Here is a 19,135-nt window from a genome sequence, read left to right as displayed (position 1 = left end):
TAAGTTGTTGTATATTCTATTTCACAGTTGGTATATAAGCTGAGGGAAAAAACGGTGGTCGAGGTTAAATAAAACACACTGTTTTCCTCGACATCAGTCAATAAGTGATATTATGGCTAATTGTGATAAGTAACCTCTTCGCCAGTTTTTTTTTTGACAATGAAATTATCCTTTTTTGCTTTAGTAGTCGTTCCATTCTAGCACATCCGAACAACACCAGCAGGCTCAAACTTTCTTCACTTGCAATTCAGCCATGTTGGTGGTCAGATACAAAAGAATATTTTATCAATATTATTGTTGGTACCAGCCGACGTGGGCGAGTGACACTGTTTGGTAAATCTCAAGAGAACAGTTGCAAGTCAAGGATATGTATATGATTTTCATGGTTAAAATGAGTTAATATATTTCTTTATTAGTGAACTTGTCTTTGCACGTTATCCATATCAAAATTTATGATACATCAATGAACTTCAATACCTGACTATTTTTTATTGTATTGTTACAGTTTTCTTGTAGTTTTGTATCTTCTTAAAAGTTCTGATGATTTGAATTTGTTCACGGTAAGGTCGAAATTAAGTAAAAATTTATTAATCATACATGAATCTCAAAGTTTTTCTACTTACAAGTGAATGCTGGTGGGTGATCAATTATTCTTTTTAATAGGAAAGAGTTGTGTTTGATTGCACCAACAATAGTTTTATTGCTTTAATAGTAGATCTTGTTTATTCGTTCTAGGGCAAAAATTGACATCGAACAAACGGACCACTCGGCTGAAATCGTGGCGTATTTTTTCACTATGCCTGCGTAACTTCCCATCAAGATACTTTCACAAAATCAATATGGAATTGTATTGCACGAGAATGCTATTTTACTAATAATTCACGTTTAAAGCAAAAGTTCGCCGAAATTTTTACAAAATGTTATCATCTTGTGAAAGCAATAAGGCTCCAAGCTTTTGTAGTGCAAAACGGATATATTTATAAAAACACCTATATTTTCTATTGTGATCTAGCAGAAGTATCATGCTGGAAGGCGTGTCTCTATTTGCTTCAGAAAAGTGGGGGCACGAACATCAAAGATTCCGACACAAGTGCACCTTCTTTTAAGATATCTATTCTGTGTCCAGGACTTAGGGCCTGATCATATGGAGGCAAGCTAGCAAGGATAGCGAGCTAGCTCAATGATTTCATAGGATTGAAAGAGGCCAAAACTTCAAGGTTGAAAATCACAACTGTTTGCAAAGCACCGCACGTTATTCCGGTTGTAATCATTGAGTTCTATAATAACTGGAGCGGCTAAGTGTACTGGGGCGAGGGTGTCAAAAAATGGTGGCCAATCATTGAACTAAAATACATGGAACGCTACCTGTAATAGAAAAGTCTGATAAATTCTTGAAGCCAAATTTTACACCCAGACACGCGAGATTACACCCAGCCACGCGTGTGTAGTCAATCAATTTTCAGAACTCCAAACACTACACACGCGTGTCTGGGTGTAATCTCGCGTGCCTGTGTAAGACTTGGCTTCAAATATTTGCTTTAAGTAGCGTTCCATGTATTTCAGTTCAATGCGGTCAATGGACCTATTTCCGCTGAAATGACTGCTTTGCAGAAAAAATATTCTCGTCCTCCCCAGGTGTCTATCGTTAATTATATAGAGTTTTTTATAAACAAACAAGACATTTTGTGGCATTTCTTTTATAATGCCAATACTTCAATTGTTCAATTTTTGGATGTCGTAATTTCCACAAAAAAGGGCATCTCGCTTTCACAGGTGAGATGTTTGCTTGTTTTGTTTGTTCATGGAAGATTTAAAAGCAATTATACACATGAGAACCATAAAATTCTTAAGATCGTACTTTTTAAGACGTTTATATACATTATATACTGATATTTTCCTGGTTTTTTTAATAAAACACAGCATACTTTTCTGTTATTTGTTCATGTATAAAATCGTAAATTTACCAATCTATAGTAGAACCTGTTTAAGCGGTCACCTTTGGGGATTTCCTTTCTGACCGTTTAATACAGGTCTTCTGGAAAGAAAATCCCCAGATGGCCATGTAATATTTAATTTAACTAAAATCGAAGCAAACGGTATTGTTCTTTAACATACATGCAAAATATCCATAACAACACGATATAAAGTAATAATGTTTTCTCAGTCTCAACTAGAAAATAGTGAGTATTTATAAAGATGTTGCGGCTTAAACTGCGTGTCAACAGGGAGTTGTATATGGCTTGAAAAAATCTGAGCGAGTATCACATTGTTGGAAATACGTTTCTCATCTGAAGGGAAATTTTCTTGTCTTGAATGGCTTGTCGGGAATGCTTGCCTTCGAAGCTGTTATTCTCGACAAATCACAATATGGAGACTCGGTTTAAACAGAATTTTTATTATTACCAACAAACACTAAAAATCACGATATAGCTAGAGAACGTTCTCTCTACGACAAATGCAGAATTACAACAACAAGTCTCTATATATTCTCTACTTTAAGTCTATACTTATTGATATATGTAAGTGTTAATTTCCTACTATTACGTAAAATGTCAAGTCTGTTTATTTTCTCAAATACAGTTGTTTGGAGAATACAAACAATTTAATCCCCTACGTGCAGAAAATCAATCTTGCAGAAAGAACTCTTCAAACAGCTGAATGCAGACGGAAGTGCGTTGACAGCTCGTTTTTGCTAAAAACAGTATATATATAAGAAGAGAACATGAAAGAAGATCTCATTCAGACTCGTACCTTATTACGAGAGCGCAAACAACATTCGGTAATAATTTAACTTGACGCGTAAATTGATCATTGGTTTGTTTGTTTGCATGCATATAGCATGTAAAATTGGTGTCTACTCTTTGTGCTGTGATCAACCATCTTGAATTTGGTTGAAACGAAGAAGAATGTTTTCGAAACACTTTGTGCGCTGGGAAACACGCTTGCTTCTGGTTGTTGAAGAGATATTAAAAACGAGGTTGATTCGCTTGAGGATGAATACAAAGTCTTGTGGCTTAAAGTAAAAGGGTAAACATGTTATGTTCAAAGAATGTTTTTAAATCGTGACTTCGGCTTTAAATCAATACTCAAAAGAATTGAATTTTTATTTCTTGAGGTTGCAGGAAGTCAAAGCCTTTAGGTATAAAGGACAAGACGATACCTAACAACACAATAAATGCATCATCCGTATGGTCACGCTATCCACCATACTATATAAGACCAGGGCAAAGTAATTGCTGGTATGCACAATCTGGCAAGGAAAAAGTTCTTGGATTCAGGTTGACCTTGGAAAAGTGAAAAGAGTCACTGGAATATCAACACAGGGTGCAGCAGCGGATGGACGCAAACCTATTCACTGTCTTCCAGCAATAATTGACAAAACTGGTATGAATACAAGGAGATTGGCGTAACAAAGGTACATTTGACTAAATCGTAAAGATTGGAATAAAAATTTAACACTTATCGGCCTTTTTTGTATCTATCTGTTTAGCTTTTCGATGGAAATGTTGATTCTACAACCATGTTGAAAAATTATTTTGACCAATTAGAGCACGATACGTCCGATGGTATCCGCTTTCGTGGTATTCTTTTTATCCTTTAATACGTATGGAACTTTATGGTTGTTAGTTAAATTTTCAACATATCTTTTAGGCTACTGAAGAAGTTTCCTTAAATAAAATTTGATTTCTTCAAACTGTTTTTTAACTATTAGTTGATTTAATTCGTAGAATTAGAGTCGCAAAATAGATTATAAATCAATTTTGAATTTACTATGCGTTTGAAAATAACAATTATGCTAGTAAAATAATCAGAAAATCCCTTTTCGCAGGAATTAAACTTTCAAGCGACGCACAAGGAGAATTGATTTGGCTCAGAAATTAAAAACAGCAGATCTCATCATTATTTAAATCAAGCAATTAGGGTTTCTGTGTTTGGATACCCTGGTCTGATCCGATATGGCACATACGCCAGTCCAAGCCTGATTTAAGAGTTCACATGCAAAAATCATCATAGAGGCATATTGCACTTCGTTCACTTGCTTTTAGTTTTGACTAGATATGACACACAAACTTGACAATGAAGTGCACCATTGTAATATTTTGCAGAGACAATATCAGCTCTACAGTAAAACATCAACTCAGCTCATGATAAAAGGAAGCATGAAAATTCTGTAAACAACGTAAGATCGATCTCTAACTTAACATTTTGTAGAAAATCAGGAATTTAAAGTTAGAAAGGTGAAATAATAGAAGTTGGACTGTTCTTGTTCACACACTTCCTGACATACTGGAAAGAACACATGCTATAATTATCCTATTTATCATTAATGACCCAGCCCACCAGAAAGTAGATAAAGTGCGTGTACTCTTGGATAATGGATTGTAACCAACCTCCACGGAATTGTCAAACAATGCGGCTCGCCCTAGAAGGCTGTTGCCTACAAAAACATTGATAAGATATTCTTTTCTATTTGACCATCAACGAGTGAGTGCAGGACATCCTTTGCTTATGCTGTACTTGAAAATGTCCGCATGACCTGTCATCAAAAGGTGCTAATGTCTCGCCATCTTTTTAAACAGCCATTTCTTACACTTCAGTATTTAAAGAAGTCGTAGAAGTATTTTGTGTAATTCTGTGTCTTCCATCAACGCTATGAAGTTTGCAATTTTTGTTTTGTCAACATATCTCACCGTCTTCATGGTATGTATTAGCTTGATTTAAATTTAGTCTAACTATAACATTACTACACTGATCCCATTGGCGAGTGAAAAGCGGCGACGCAAAGCTCGTAATAAATTATGTTGTCAAATTAGTGTGTGTTGGTCAATCGTCATTGAATGATGTTTCATGTATAAGTGACACGCTATTGCTGTTCTCAAAAAGCAATTAAGTAAAATTTGACAGTTTCTAACCTCAGCAAACCTTTCTAAACTATTCTCCTGATCAAATAAATTTTACAATTAGAAACATTTGACAATACATAGAAGCACATATTGACTTTAATAAGTTCAGCTATGGCTGATAACATATTTCTTTTCTTTAAGGTAATACCTGTACTTTCAAGACAGCGAGTAAAGAGAGGAAGTGAGTACATAATATACTATTATTATCATTATCAATGGCGGATTTACCGATTTAGACATGACTTTTATTTGAAAAGCTTTTATTTGTTTAGTCGTTTTGAGAATGATCTAGCGTTTTAGTTTATAATACAATCATAATCGAAAATCAACTCGTTGATTCAAATCTTTCTCGTTATTTCTACTTTCTAGCATACAACATTACGTTAAATTACATTCATTTTGCCTAACGGATTTGTGACAACTCTTTTTCTAGATCATTGCAATACTGCTTGCATAGAAATTTATGCTCCTGTGTGCGGGTCCAACGGGGTAACTTATTCCAATGACTGTCTATTGGAAGCGGCAAACTGCTCAAATGTATGTGAAAATATCACAATTGCCCATCGTGGAAGATGTGGTGAGTTGTGTATTGTCAATGAATGACGAAGCAAAATATTAATTTTTCCGAAAACTATAGCTGTACATAAATATGTTGACGTAACGAGCGGATGTGTACGATACTCAACAGACTTCTCAGTGTGAAAGTTTTTCTCTGCTACCATTTGTAGATTGTAAACTTCAAGCAGTTGCTGGGCCTTGCGAAGCTCTAATTCCTCGTTACTACTTTGATGAGAACAAAGCCAAATGCTTACAATTTGCCTATGGAGGTTGTGGAGGAAACAGAAACAATTTTGAAACACAGCAAGACTGTGCACTTAACTGCCCATCTGGTAAGTAATGCAATGATAAATTATCAAATAACTTTTTAAAGCAAAATATGGCATTCTCCAAGGGGTGATTACATGAGCCCGGGTAGCCGAGATTCAGCCAAGCGTTAAATGATTTTGGCGAATGGAAACGATTCAATACTTATCATCAGATAAATCTTCTTGAGCAATTTGACAATACTCTGATTTAATAACTACGCACAACATTTAAAATTAAAACAACCAATTTGGCCTAATTTGAGAATTACAACAGGAATGAATTGCGGCATTTAACAAGCAGTTCTAATTTTTAATCTTGAAGTTTTGCCTCTATCAATTCCTCGAAATCATTTCACGCCTTACTTAATCCCGGTTAGCCGGGATCATGTAGACAGCCTCTAATTCTATTAGAGCAATTTATAAGTTCATTTCCTGGCAAAACAATGAATGGAGATGATTTTTAAAGAAATAAATAAAAACTTTCTTCAAAGTTTTACATTGAAAAGTTCACGTTGGCTTCGCCAGTGTATATGTTGATTATTACAAATTATGGAGAAAATGATCGCAGATTAACTTTGGCTGTCAATTGTAGAAAGCAGTACATTTATATGCAAATAAGTGCTGTAATGTAGCTTTCTGCATAAAAAAAGGTTATCGAGCATACGCAGTTGAAATAATCCTGGCACTAGAATAAGTAAGAAATATTCTTTAATAAGTGCACCTATTAACAAAATTTGTGTCTTTGTCAATCGGAAATTTGTCTTTTAGAAAGAACTAAAATGTACTCTATTCTCATTGACGCATGGCAGTAACGCTTTTGTCATTTGCATTAGTTTGGCTGAAAGTCCTCCGATTTGGCCTACTGAAACTCGATAAGTGGTTGAAATGTGTCCCCTGTAAAACGTTTCATTTTAGTGCCTGGAATAGTCTTTGCATCATTTTGTTTGAACGGTTTTAATGCAATTGGCTACAATCAATCCAAATATTTTAACATTAACCATTTATAGAACTGTTTTTGTTTTTCTAATTTTTTTCAGCGATTGCTTCACCTTATGGAAAGTGAAAGACGTACTGCATCACTTAAACTTAATCGTTCACTAATCAAACTTTTTGTACTTGGATATAACCAGTCTTGTGAAATTTGATTTGCATTAAAAATAATCATATTGCTTGTTTGGTTCTTTATTTATGACTAATACCTTCATAGTGTAATTAAACTTTTCTTCAGTGCCATTACAGTTTTCCCACAGTGCAAATGTGCAATTACACATATTCCCAGTGCAATTCCAGATAAACTGCACTGCACTTAACCAATCACAGTCGAAAAATATCTCAAAGTATATTGTTGTTAAGAAATAAAACATGTTTAGTGTGTTTGCACAGGCTTATGCAAGCCGAGGAGACCTTTACACCTGCTCGAGAGTTCTCACAAACGTCCACCAGGTTTGCATAAGCCAGTGCAAACACGAAAAATATCTTTTATTTCTGTTATAAAATAACAATAATCCGAAACAGACAAATTTAAAGTAAACGTTTTAATTTTTCTCCTAAAATGTATTCATGATCGATTTGCAAATTTTCTTTGGCTGATTGATTGTTATGATTGATTTTATTCGGTTGAGCTCAGATGTGTCTTGCACAAGCTGATGCAAACACAGCTCTAGACTAATTAGCGCACGCGTTTCATTGTTTTTATTTTATAATTTCAAATAATAAAACTTTCGCGTGCATACAAACTTTACTTGAGCGCATTATTTTCAGTTTCATTCTCAAATATTCACACCAAAGTAGCTTCAAAGATGAAATGTCAATTTGATGTTCATATAAAATTTTGATACAATTATATTGGGCTTTATTGCTAGTTGTAATTTGATTGGATGACACATGTACTGACGATTTTGACACTGAACGTTCGAACAAGTGAACGAACACGACTTAAGTGTGTCATCGTGAGACATTCTAGTGGCAAAAGTGCTGCAGTAAAATATATCAATCCATTAACTCAGTCTATAATTCAGGAAAGTCGGGCAAAGTGGCGTGATGGCAATTAGAACTGTTCTTGTGCACTTTGCATCAATTCTCTAAACATTGATGAGCAGTTTGTTTTGATCATTGAATAGTATAGCATGTGTTTATGTAAACAGGAGATAAAACACGCTCTCACTGTTCTTAGAAAGAAAAGAAACAAAATCTCACCATTTCTATCTTTCACAAACTTGTCAAAGAGGCTGTGGGTTGTCACACGCGGAGTTGTTCCGTCTAGGCAAATTGACCCGCTTTGCAGAGCTGACTCGCTCCGTATAGGCATTAAATAATGTGTTATATTGTTGAGAATCGCCTCCCATATCCCACACAATCACAAAAAAGAGACGCTTGAAATTTTCCTGATCGTTTAGAATTCCCCTTTTTTCGTTACAAAGTATGATTTGAAAATTACAACTAAAATAACATAGTGTAGGGAACTGGGACGATTTGAATTACGTAATAGTATAGTTAATCATTCGCTGTGTACAATCACGTGAGTAAGTGTATTTAGAGACTATTTTTGATAGGGATGGGCTGTAATTTTGAGTCTTTAGTCAAGTACACGTATTTGTATTTGAAACCTTGATTAATAAAATATATCAAACTTGTGAGTGTATTCACCATCAACTTAGCTTCTCTAGCGTTCCCAACATAAAGTGGCTCCTCCGACGAGATTGTGAGAAATGGAGGAGTTGTTGAAACAAAATGGAACAAAGCGCAAGTTGATCTTCAGCGCAAGAGAAACTATAAAACGCTCAGTCCAGAAGGGAAAGATACCGCCATAGAACGCAAAAAAACTACAGTTGGCAAACTAACTTCAAAAATTTATCAACTGAAACTCAGAATTCAAGAACTTCGAATTGAGAGAGGTGATAATGATGACGAAATTGGAAAATGGTTAAATGAAATGGATTTAGAGTTGGAGGGATTTGATCGTGAAATGGACGATGTAAAGCAGACCACCGGAAATTGGGAGAAAGAAGAAAAAAAGAACAAGAATTGCTGGAAGAAAAACGAGTAACCAAATTACGCCAGGATAAACTCAAGGAACAATTGGGATACGACAAGTTGCAGCAAGAACAACGGTTGCAATACGTGTTGAAAATGGAATCTTTGCGCAAAGACCAAGAGAAAGCGAGGTCCACTAGCGCAAAGCTACTCAGTGACAAAGTTCTCTTACTTGAAAGAAATACCATCTCCCAAAATTAAATCGTGCATAGACAGGTTACCTTTTTCTATCGAAGGATATCAGCGGGCGAAAAACATCCTACAGTCGAAGCTTGGGGATACCAGTGAAATAAACAGCGACTATGTACAGAACATCATGGATTTACCTAACGTACAGAGAACACACGGTGGCAAGATCCACACCTTTTATGATAAACTTTTGTTTAACATTCAATCACTTGAGACTATGGGAAAACAAAAAGATGGAAACGGGTATGCTCGCATGTGCCTTAATAAATTTGAGGGAATTCAGGGCGATTTAATGCGCATGGATGATGATTGGAAGAAATGGGATTTTATCCAACTTACTTACGCACTTAGGAAATGGACGGAGAAAAATATAAATCAAAATTCATGATAAGCATGACGTTAAAAGCAACATAGCAAGACGTCCCAGCATTAATGCATTGCAAATGCGCCAATTGACTCATCTGTCAATTGTAAAAAGTTCCTACGTCAGCAGAACGTAAGAAATTTCTCAGCGCTAATCATCTTTGTTTTAACTGCATTGGAGAGGGGACATCGGGCTTCTGAGTATCGTAGAGAATCCTGCTGCACTATTTGTAAGCGAAGACATCATACTTCTATCTGCAAAAATTCCAGTGAAAACCAACCCACCACCAGTTCAACAAATGACCGATTACTGAATATTAAGTCTAATGATTCTAAAGCAGTAGTTCATCCTGTTGTTATTGTTGGGTATAAATGTCGCGCTCTAATTGATACGGGGGCGGGAAGCTCTTACGTCTCCTCAACACTCCTCGACATTCTTAAGCAACAACCTATTAAGAGGGAAATCCGATCTTTTGAGATGTTTGGCACAACCACCAAATATGTGGGAATTTATGAAATAAAAATGACCGACGTAAAAGAGGAATTTCAAATTCAAACAGAAGTAATACGAGTAGCAAAAAAGGAACTTTTAATGCTTGACAATCAAAAGTATGCAAAATTAATTTCAGAGTACACACATCTAAGTGGCATAAACATGAATGATGATGACGACAAAGGAAAACTCCACGTACATTTAACGTGGATGCCCGGGAATTCAAACCAAGGAGAAATGCCGCAGCAGTTGCAGAGTGTCAGATACAAAATCAAGAAGAAGAGCTGGAGAGTTAAGAAAGAGAAGTAATACTTTCATACATTAGGACATTAACATTTCTTAATATTAATAAATTTATGTTTTTTATTATAAAGTTAGTTATCTAGTAAATGATTTATGTTTATATTCCTTTCAAACGGAAAAACGAATAGGGGAATTACGTCTTCATATAGTTAATCATTAGTAGCGTACAATCACGTGAGTACAATCAAGGGGTATTTATAGACTATATTCGATAGGGATGTGCAATAATTTCGACTCTTTGGTCGAGTACACATATCTGTAAGTGAAATCGTGATTAATAAAATATATCAAACTTGTGAGTGTGCTGGCCATCAACTTTGCTTCTATAGCGTTCCCAACACAAAGTGGCTCCTCCGACTGGGTTATGAGAAATGGTGGAGTTGGAAATGAAACAAATTGGAACAAAGCGCAAGTTGATCTTTAGCGCAAGAGAAACTGTCAAGAGCTCAATCGAGAAGCGAAATATAACCAGCATAGACGTGACAACGTGACGTTTAAGAAAAGGTTGTAAGTTTTGCACTTAACGTTTTACTCCTTTCAATTACTCAAAATCATTTCACGTTATGCCGAATCCCGGTTACCAGGCTCATGTGAACAGCCCCTACGACTGAAGACATTCTAAGGGGCCGATTACATGGAGCAATTTCAGCCCGAATCACAAAAAAAAACCTTCGCGAAATTAATAAACTCAACACTCCAGTGAAAAAAATGACGAACGAACTTAGAATGTTCCTATTGAACTCCTCGCAATTGATTCTCAATATTACGCACACTAAACATAGTTCGTATATAGGCTGCCCGTTATAAGACTTAAGTTGACTGTAAAACGTAGCCTCTAAAAATAGTTATGTATAAAAATAGTATATATAGTTATATGTATCCAGAGATAAGAAAATCTCTTGATTGAAGTTGAATGAAATCAAAGGGAAATGAACTGAATTTTTACAGAAAGCGCGAACGTATTCAAGAGTAATAATGAACGAAACAAGCTCTTACTGCGAAACACCTTTGATCAGGGACGTAACTTCCGGAAGGAAGTCACAGCCCTCCCCACGGTCAGAATGGCAGGGAAAAATTGGTTCTTGCAGGGCAAACGAGATGCTGCGCAGAATTGTTTAAGCCTATTCATGACTTATGAAAAAATATAATTGAAAAGGAATGATTTTAAGAATAAGTTTTTCGCTCTTCGTGTCTTTAAATTATTAGTTGATATGAAAGTATCATTCTAAAATATGACTTTATAATCGCAATCTTATAACGCGTTGCGAGACAGCTATGGCCGATTTGCAGGCTAGTGACACATGTATAATTATGTTAATTATTCATAAATCATAACAGTGAAATCTTTTTGAATGGAAAGAAACATGGAAGGCGAGACTGGCGAGTGTTATTGTTAATGATTGTGTTAATGAATACACATTCTACATTTTCATCAAATTTAAAGTGTTTTTTTAATATTTATGCTGTGAATATAATTTCTTACAAGTATATTAACCTATCAACAAAACAAAACTTAGAAAGCGAAGGATTTATATGCATATTGGCAAAAAGATTTGTCTAGTTAGGACAATGAATCAATACAAACAAATGGAACATGGGAAGAGTACGACGAAAAACGTTAGAAAGAAGCCATACAGAAGAAAGATTAAATTCTCACTTTGTAACAAGAAAATAACTTTACAACGATAACTTTCCCAAACGCAATTAATCAGCTCACAAAGGAAATGCAAGAAAAAGTTAATATTTTCAGAGACCGAAGTTAATATACTCCGAGACCGAAGTAAGTGAAGTCTGACATTTGGTTGATTAAATTCTTAATACTTTGTACCTACAGGCAGGTCAGCAGACTGATAAATATGGGCTAATATTCATGCATACATTTTTACTTTATTAGATTATGTTATTGATTAAAGATGAATATAAGAATACGAGCTCACCCAACCCGATTGTCAATCTTCCAGTGCTCTTATAGTAGGTAAACGTGCATATGCAATCACGCGTATCTTCAGTTTAAACTTGGTGACCCCTCCGTTATCTAACATACATTACTATTATCAAAGAATAGATATCTTGACAGAAGGTCCACTAGTGTCGAAACCTTTGATGTTCGTGTCCCCCACTTTCTGAAGCAAATTCTAAGAAGACACGCCTTCCAGCAAGATACTTCCGCTAGATCGCAATAGAAAATATAGATGTTTCTACAAATATATCGTTTTGCACTGCAAAGGCTTGGAACCTTATAGTCTTCGCAATATGATAACTCTTTGTAAAAATTTCGGCAAACTCCCAAAGGTCTCTTCGGTTTGCATAAGCCTAAGCAAACGAAGTAAACATCTTAACTAGAGCACACCAACCTGGTGCTGATGACGTTCAACGAAGATCCGTTGAGAGTGAATCAAATATATTAAATACACTATGGTTACAATGTTCATACCAATAGTCAGTAAATAGCTAATATAGTTTAAAGCTGACAAACACTTCAGACAAGGCTTACATTCTAATGTTAGATTAATTATTCATAGCTTTAAATTGTGCACTTGAAAAATAAATTACCAAAGTTGAAAAGAAATGGATTTTTTTATTATATATTTAGCACAATATGAACAAGTAGTCCATAACTTTTCAATACCTTTCTCAGCGTTTCGTTCAATTCTTGTAAATGTACATCTTTGTGATATCGCTTCAATACCCGCACAATGGCAAGGTTGGTTTTTAATTCATATCCTTTCAAGACTATAACCTGAACACGGATCAGTGCAGCAAAAATGGCTCCATAAGTAGAAATTCATTATCCTAGGTCTTACCTCATCCAGCTTCCTAAATAAAAGTACCATAATTTCATGAGTTCAAGCGACTATTGCATTTCAGCATCTACCATTACAAAATTCAAGTCAATGCCGAATGAAAAGATACAACAACATTGTGTTAATGCCGTCATCACGAATACAATACGAAGGTAAAATATTGAAACAAAATTTACGATACCTCTCGCAGATACCGATACTTTCCATTAAATCAACCATAGAACTTTACACTCGTAAAATTTCATATGGTCTTTTTCATAGTAGGTCCAACGATTCTAGTTTTGTATAAATCTAACTTTTCTATACTAAAGAGCTTGGAAGCTCTTACTTTATTAAGTTTTTGCATTTTGCATCTTTAGTAAAACGATTGGGTCTTTACGATTCTCATGGTTACGATACCTATAATAAGATTGAGTTACAAACCTCGCACTGACTCAGCAACTTCTACAAAATCTACAATATTACAAAGAGCTTTAAAAAAGATATAAGATGTACCTCGGTTATAGAATGAAATGAACTTTCTCGATAGCAAATGAGTTCTAGTTGACAAGTTACAAAGGTTAGAAGTGAAATGTGGCAGCAGGTTTGATTTTTCCAGCTTTGAAAGATCATGATTTTAGAAAAGATGCTACGTTTGTTTTCGTGAACAGAAAAACTCAGCACGCCTATCAACGACGCTGGGTGTAAAATTTGGCTTCAAAAAATTACTAGGCTTTTCTATTACAGGTAGCGTTCCATGTATTTAGTTCAATGGCCTTTTGTCGTTGATTAGCTAACTATTTATATAATATATATAGCCTGCGATGCAGGTTGGAAAAAGTCAGCCTAAAACTGGTCACCTGCCAAAAATCCAGTTTTTGGTAACTTGTTTTGTAAGTCATTTGTTACTATTGTACAGATATAAAATGTAAAACATGACATGATGATTTATCAAGGTGTTTAACATGAATGTTTAACTTGACAAAGGAAAACGTGTGAATTAAAACATGGCGGCAAAAATAAAGAAGCATCATGAAAGTACGTAAAATTTATTGTGATTATTTACAATGTGATGAACTTCTTGATTGACAAGCCTTTCAAAATATCAATAAAAAATATTATTGTAATGAGGACTACACCTGAATATTTTGTTGAGCATCTTCACAATGTTTTATAGTGTCATAAGCATGGCTCATGTGAATATTTTGGACACCTGCTCTCAACAAACAACCAACGCCAGTGCCAGAGAAAGATGAAGAAAAAAAGTCGATGCAGGGTTAAGCACAGGGCAGAATGATTACAATCTTGCTCGTTGATATTTTTAAATACTCTTAAAAATTGAAAACCAACATCACTAACACGAGTTTTTTATCTGGATAAGCTACCGGCTTTTTGAGGGTATTACATTCGAACGTCTGATTGGTTATCAATGTATCGTGTTTCGAAACATTGATTTAACACGCCTACGTAATTTGCTGATTGAAGTGTTGATGTCAGCGACGACGAGAGCACGTTTGGTGATTACGAATATATTATAACTGGTTGGGAATGTTATGAGCTTAATCTCGATAGGCGTATGGCCGTTATTGCACGTACCTACATGTATGTGTGCTGTTCACATAATAAATGGCATTGCATCTTTGTCGTTTATTTACAGTGCCTTTAAGTAATCACGTTATCATTGATTTCATGTTTTTCTTCATCATTTTCTCCGTTCATGTCATTTTCGTTTAGGTCGACGAAACCAGTTTGAACATCGTTTAATACTTCACCTTAAATATTATAGTACTTATATTTTTATACGCACAAAATGTCAGTGGTGTTGTTGAGCTGAAATTTTCCTGTATTCATTCATGGTAAACAATAGAATTCTAAAGAAATGAGTAATGATATTGCACTGAAATTTACAAAACAGGACCAAAACGTGCAAGCTGGCTAAGCTACTGTCCTCTTGATAACTGACCACGGCAAACGCAGCCAAATATAAAATATGAAAGTCAATGTTTTGAAAATGTAATGAGATCTTTTGGTGTAATATTCAAACTAACAACTCACCACTATTAGTATCCCTCGATTCTGTTTGAATTCCTTTCAGAAACACTCGATTCATTTCAAGGGTTTTCGTTGTATGGGACATGTATTTGAAATCTGTCAGCAATTCCCCATCAGCCGCAGTGCTTTCTGTAAGCAATGACAGAAAATTAGCTTTTACAACAGCCAAAGATTTTTTGTTTTAATTTGAAGATCAATACCATCAGCAAAAGTTATGTATATCTGTCCGAGTGCGTATCTTACCACATTGAAACGTCAGTTTAATACTTATTTTTTCGATCAAAATTTAGCCAGTGACTTAAATTGGAAATATAAATTCGATTTCTCGATAAACAAAAACAAAATTTCTGCAAAGTGTAAATTTTGTTTTTACAAATCAAGGTCTTTCACATAAAACTAACATATCAAAAATCAAATGTTAGCCCCATTCCAATATCAAGGAAACGTATTTGCCGAGCCAAGGATTCGAGCTCGGAATCAGGCACCAGATCACGTCGGGAGTGTAATTTGATATGCATTTTTTCCCAAATCCTATTTCTCGAATTGGAGCTCCGAGGCAAAGATCTGGCCATGGAAAACAAATTGGCACAAAATTGAAACGCGATTGCCACATTTTCGTAAAAATTTGTTTGTCCAAAGTCTAAAGCGGTAAAAACAATTTTCCTTGTGGAACAAACCACATCTTTTTTGCCTTTTTTCCGTCGAGCAATCCATCCCTCTTTTGGTTTTCAACTCTTTTTATTTTGACTTTTCATTTATTTTACAACCAAGAAATGCAATGCAGCACTGTAGGCTGTCTTCGGGCTGTTTACACGAAAGCAGAGCTGGCTCGCTTACCGAGATAACCCGTTAAGCGAGAATCTCCCTAAGTAGTATATATTAATAAGTTTGAAAATTGGTAATACAGGCATTTATACATAAAAAAATGAAAGTTTTTCCGGATTTTTATAAAAATTATTTTGATAAGCTTTCGACTCGGTGCTTCGAGCCTTCATCGGAATGATATAGGAAGTTATATACAGTTGTTTTTATTTGTAGACGCTTAGAGCGTCTAATTGGATTAGTGGGTGGATTAATGTGACTGGTGCTCACTCTTTCATCGTGTTTCAAGTTCCTACTCGTTACAAGATATTTTTACTAAAAGGATGCAACATCCCACAACTTCATTGTAATAATGTGAGATATCAATGCATGCCGTTATGGATGCATGATTTACGTAATATTACATTTTGTTTCAAATAAGCGTTCATGACGTCAACTTGCAGCACATAGCTTCTATCAATCTTGTAACGTTTTACGCTTGCTATTCAAACAATATAGAAAGAGACTGTATTCTGAAGTTGCTATCTCAAGCGGAGAAGGGTCGAGTGGAGACATGCAAAACGATTCGAGATTATCTGACATATCTACTTTCAAAATCAATATAGTATATCTCTCCAATATCAACAATTAAAGTCTTTGCATGTTATCTGACTAGTTATAGAACTTGGTGTTTCAGTAATTGTAATTGTATCTTTTGACGCTATTTGTCTGAAAAATGTGCGTATTTAGGCCAGGGGGGGGGGCACTGGCATGATGGGCAGATAACTTGCTTCAGCCACCTGGGCAAAAATCACATGCCAAAAAATACATTCATTTAGCATATAACATTGCTAATAATTTATTATATAGCATGCTTATGTATCAAAAAAGTGATACTGCCTGGTTATTTTAGTCATTGTTTAGGGAAGCTATCATTCACACATCACATGTGATCCATACCTTGCTCTTCAAAAATAATGTTCGACCCAATGGATTCTGAAGAAAAAATTAACATAGAAAGTCTGTCTGCATGTGAAAGCATATGAAATTAACATAGAAAGTCTGTCTGCATGTCTGCATGTGAAAGCAAAGTAGTAAGTTTGAAAAACCCTAACAACTTATTCATCACAAGCATTTTCTCAGATTAATAAGCACAGGCTCATTAATAAAACATCCATCAATGAATTCCAACTTACTGTGCAGCAACATTAATCATATGAAAATACATTTAAACTAATCACATTGGCAAACATCACCGACTCACAAAGCACAACATTGACTGGGACTTGGCAAAATGCATTACTTACAGTACTGACTATAGACAATGGCTTACATTAGAAAGTTGGTATACCAACTTCAAACATTCCCCCCTGAACAGATCACAGCAATTACTGGCATCTTACAAATGACTTATTCACAATACAAACAAACAATCAACTAAAAACATTACACTTCACGCTAATCCACAATGACAATACACAATTGACACCCACATATTTCCTGTACACACAATACAATGACGTAAGAACCAGATAACAAATACGGCTAACCTGATTTTACTCCTCATTTGACTCTGAAGATGACTACCACTTAGGTTGTCGAAACGTCAGTCAACAACAAAAAAAACAGTCCTTCTCTGGACTCTACTAACCTGGACGATCTACATCTACAAATATGTAATGATACTCCCGGGTTCAAACCATTTACTTTAATACATTTAGACATTAGTCTTAATTCTTCAAGTCCATTATTCTTAATTCAAACATTAGTAATAATGTTATCTTTCAATAAAACTCTTTTCCCAAGATTTCACACCAACTTCATCTATATGATGTTTAACTAATAAAAAGCACATGAGTTGAAGCTAACAGCCTACCCTTATAATTTCCAGTGAAAACCATTTGGTCAATCTGCATTGCAGGTTCATCCGTATCAATGCCCTGAGAATTAATGTAAGACTTGAATCCATAAAAGTTTATGTAATACAAATAGGCCCCCATATCATGTTTTGCATTGACACCTCAAAAATTCACATAGCTTATACTAAAAAAGAAATTTTTATTCCTTATATTTCCACCATTTTTTGGCCATCACATGAATTTATTAATGAAGAAATACAAAACATTTTCTCAGTTTTTAAAGAGTAACAGAATGGAAATACGGGTTTTTCCAGCATTCCCTGTTTTTAAAACCTGTATTATAAAAGCTGTTTTATAATACTATGTAGATTATTATATGTGTACAATTCAAGGACAAAAATGGCTGCACAAAATTTAACAATCTTTTCCATTGCACTGCATATAAACAAAAAAACCCATGTAATCCTTTTACAGGTCAGAAAAGAAAGCCTGTTCAGTTTCAATATTTTCAACAAACAAGTGTACAAATAGTGACATAATGCAGACAAATGAAATACAGAAACAATCTAGGTGAATCATATGCAAAGTTTTTCCAGTTATTAAAACCATCCTTGAGAAATGAAAATGCTTTTATTCTAATAAACTTACCAGAATTTTACAATTGGATGGGTCACACTTTTTTAAATAATCTGTATCAATGATTCCTGAGAGATGAACCACAACCAACTGTTCCTTTTTCAAAAGAAATGTGCAATGTTTAGTTTATTTAGTAAGTACAATCCTTCTCCAAAATTGTGTTGAGTCATCAAAAGGAGAGAGGGAAAGCATTTTTAACAGTATTTTCAAGACTATAGACTATGTAAAATGAAACAAAACTAAGGAATATATTCCAGGGCCATCTCAAGGGGAGGAAGTTTTGCTTGCTAAAAAAACTTTGCCAGCCCCACTGCTAAGTGCATGATATGCAGTGTGAAGGGAATTTCACAACAAAGGTGAATAAAGGGCAAATTCTGCTAATGAAGAGAGAACAGGACACCTACGTACTGTAAATGTGATACTCCGTGTAGTACGCTATACCTACCTCTTCTTTCCAAGCCTCGTCAATTTCTTCCACATCAACATCCATCAATAACTTTCAGCGTTTAACCAAAAACGTTTAGAACAGCGTTTGAACCTTTAAATCAGCGTGCAAAACAGTATTGGAGCAATGGAAGAACTTCCTACAAATAACTTCTTACTGGAACTTCTCACTGTTGGTCTGTACTGATGGGATACGGGCAGACCTCTTAATTCAGATATTTTGACATCGCAAATAAAACAGTCGAGTCGAGTTTCTAATGATTTCAATAATCGATGAACATAATAAATCGTTTTCATTCCATAATTAAATACAAATAATTTCAAAATTTCAAGAACAGAAAGTTCAAACGTTCAGGAAGTTCTCGAGTTGACAATGTTGACAACCTAGGCAGAAGATTCTCTGATTGGT

At 35.0% G+C, this 19,135-nt stretch overlaps 2 protein-coding genes and 2 long non-coding RNA genes across 5 annotated transcripts; 2 read left to right on the top strand and 2 right to left on the bottom strand.

Annotated features, from left to right (window-relative positions):
• Positions 1-2,472: 2,472 nt before the first annotated feature.
• Positions 2,473-3,694, top strand: LOC124434212. Its single transcript, XR_006944716.1, has 2 exons — positions 2,473-3,415; positions 3,491-3,694. It is a non-coding gene; the product is annotated as an uncharacterized LOC124434212 (long non-coding RNA).
• Positions 3,695-4,497: 803 nt separating this feature from the next.
• LOC124434435 (four-domain proteases inhibitor-like) lies at positions 4,498-6,939 on the top strand. Its single transcript, XM_046984332.1, has 5 exons — positions 4,498-4,701; positions 5,046-5,085; positions 5,338-5,481; positions 5,633-5,794; positions 6,808-6,939. The coding sequence occupies exons 1-5, from the start codon at positions 4,654-4,656 to the stop codon at positions 6,831-6,833; spliced, it is 420 nt and encodes a 139-aa protein (XP_046840288.1). The 5' UTR covers positions 4,498-4,653; the 3' UTR covers positions 6,834-6,939.
• A 4,937-nt stretch (positions 6,940-11,876) lies between these two features.
• On the bottom strand, positions 11,877-13,178 carry LOC124434532. Its single transcript, XR_006944812.1, has 2 exons — positions 12,781-13,178; positions 11,877-12,464 (listed from the first exon to the last, which is right to left on the bottom strand). It is a non-coding gene; the product is annotated as an uncharacterized LOC124434532 (long non-coding RNA).
• Positions 13,179-13,967: 789 nt separating this feature from the next.
• Positions 13,968-19,081, bottom strand: LOC124434530 (general transcription factor 3C polypeptide 6-like). Of its 2 annotated transcripts, none has more exons than XM_046984422.1 (6): positions 18,728-19,052; positions 18,295-18,378; positions 17,664-17,727; positions 16,748-16,783; positions 14,990-15,115; positions 13,968-14,706 (listed from the first exon to the last, which is right to left on the bottom strand). In XM_046984422.1, the coding sequence occupies exons 1-6, from the start codon at positions 18,770-18,772 to the stop codon at positions 14,597-14,599; spliced, it is 465 nt and encodes a 154-aa protein (XP_046840378.1). In that variant the 5' UTR covers positions 18,773-19,052; the 3' UTR covers positions 13,968-14,596. The 2 variants fall into 2 exon arrangements, with proteins under 2 accessions (XP_046840378.1, XP_046840379.1); XM_046984423.1 differs by having other exon boundaries at positions 14,645-14,805; positions 18,728-19,081.
• Positions 19,082-19,135: the final 54 nt, after the last annotated feature.

This window comes from Xenia sp. Carnegie-2017, unplaced genomic scaffold (assembly GCF_021976095.1).
Source record: "Xenia sp. Carnegie-2017 unplaced genomic scaffold, XeniaSp_v1 HiC_scaffold_14, whole genome shotgun sequence".
In the NCBI taxonomy this organism is placed as follows: domain Eukaryota; kingdom Metazoa; phylum Cnidaria; class Anthozoa; order Malacalcyonacea; family Xeniidae; genus Xenia; species Xenia sp. Carnegie-2017.
Note: the sequence above shows the minus strand (reverse complement) of the source record. Positions and strands in the feature narration are given on the sequence as shown.

Coding starts and splice junctions, on each gene's coding strand:
- LOC124434435 (XM_046984332.1), top strand. CDS start 4,654: ATGAAGTTTGCAATTTTTGTTTTGTCAACATATCTCACCGTCTTCATG. Junction 4,702..5,045: donor CATATCTCACCGTCTTCATG/GTATGTATTAGC, acceptor CTTTTCTTTAAG/GTAATACCTGTACTTTCAAG. Junction 5,795..6,807: donor TGCACTTAACTGCCCATCTG/GTAAGTAATGCA, acceptor AATTTTTTTCAG/CGATTGCTTCACCTTATGGA.
- LOC124434530 (XM_046984422.1), bottom strand. CDS start 18,772: ATGGATGTTGATGTGGAAGAAATTGACGAGGCTTGGAAAGAAGAG. Junction 17,728..18,294: donor CATCCAATTGTAAAATTCTG/GTAAGTTTATTA, acceptor ATTAATTCTCAG/GGCATTGATACGGATGAACC. Junction 16,784..17,663: donor TTTCACTGGAAATTATAAGG/GTAGGCTGTTAG, acceptor TTTTTTCTTCAG/AATCCATTGGGTCGAACATT.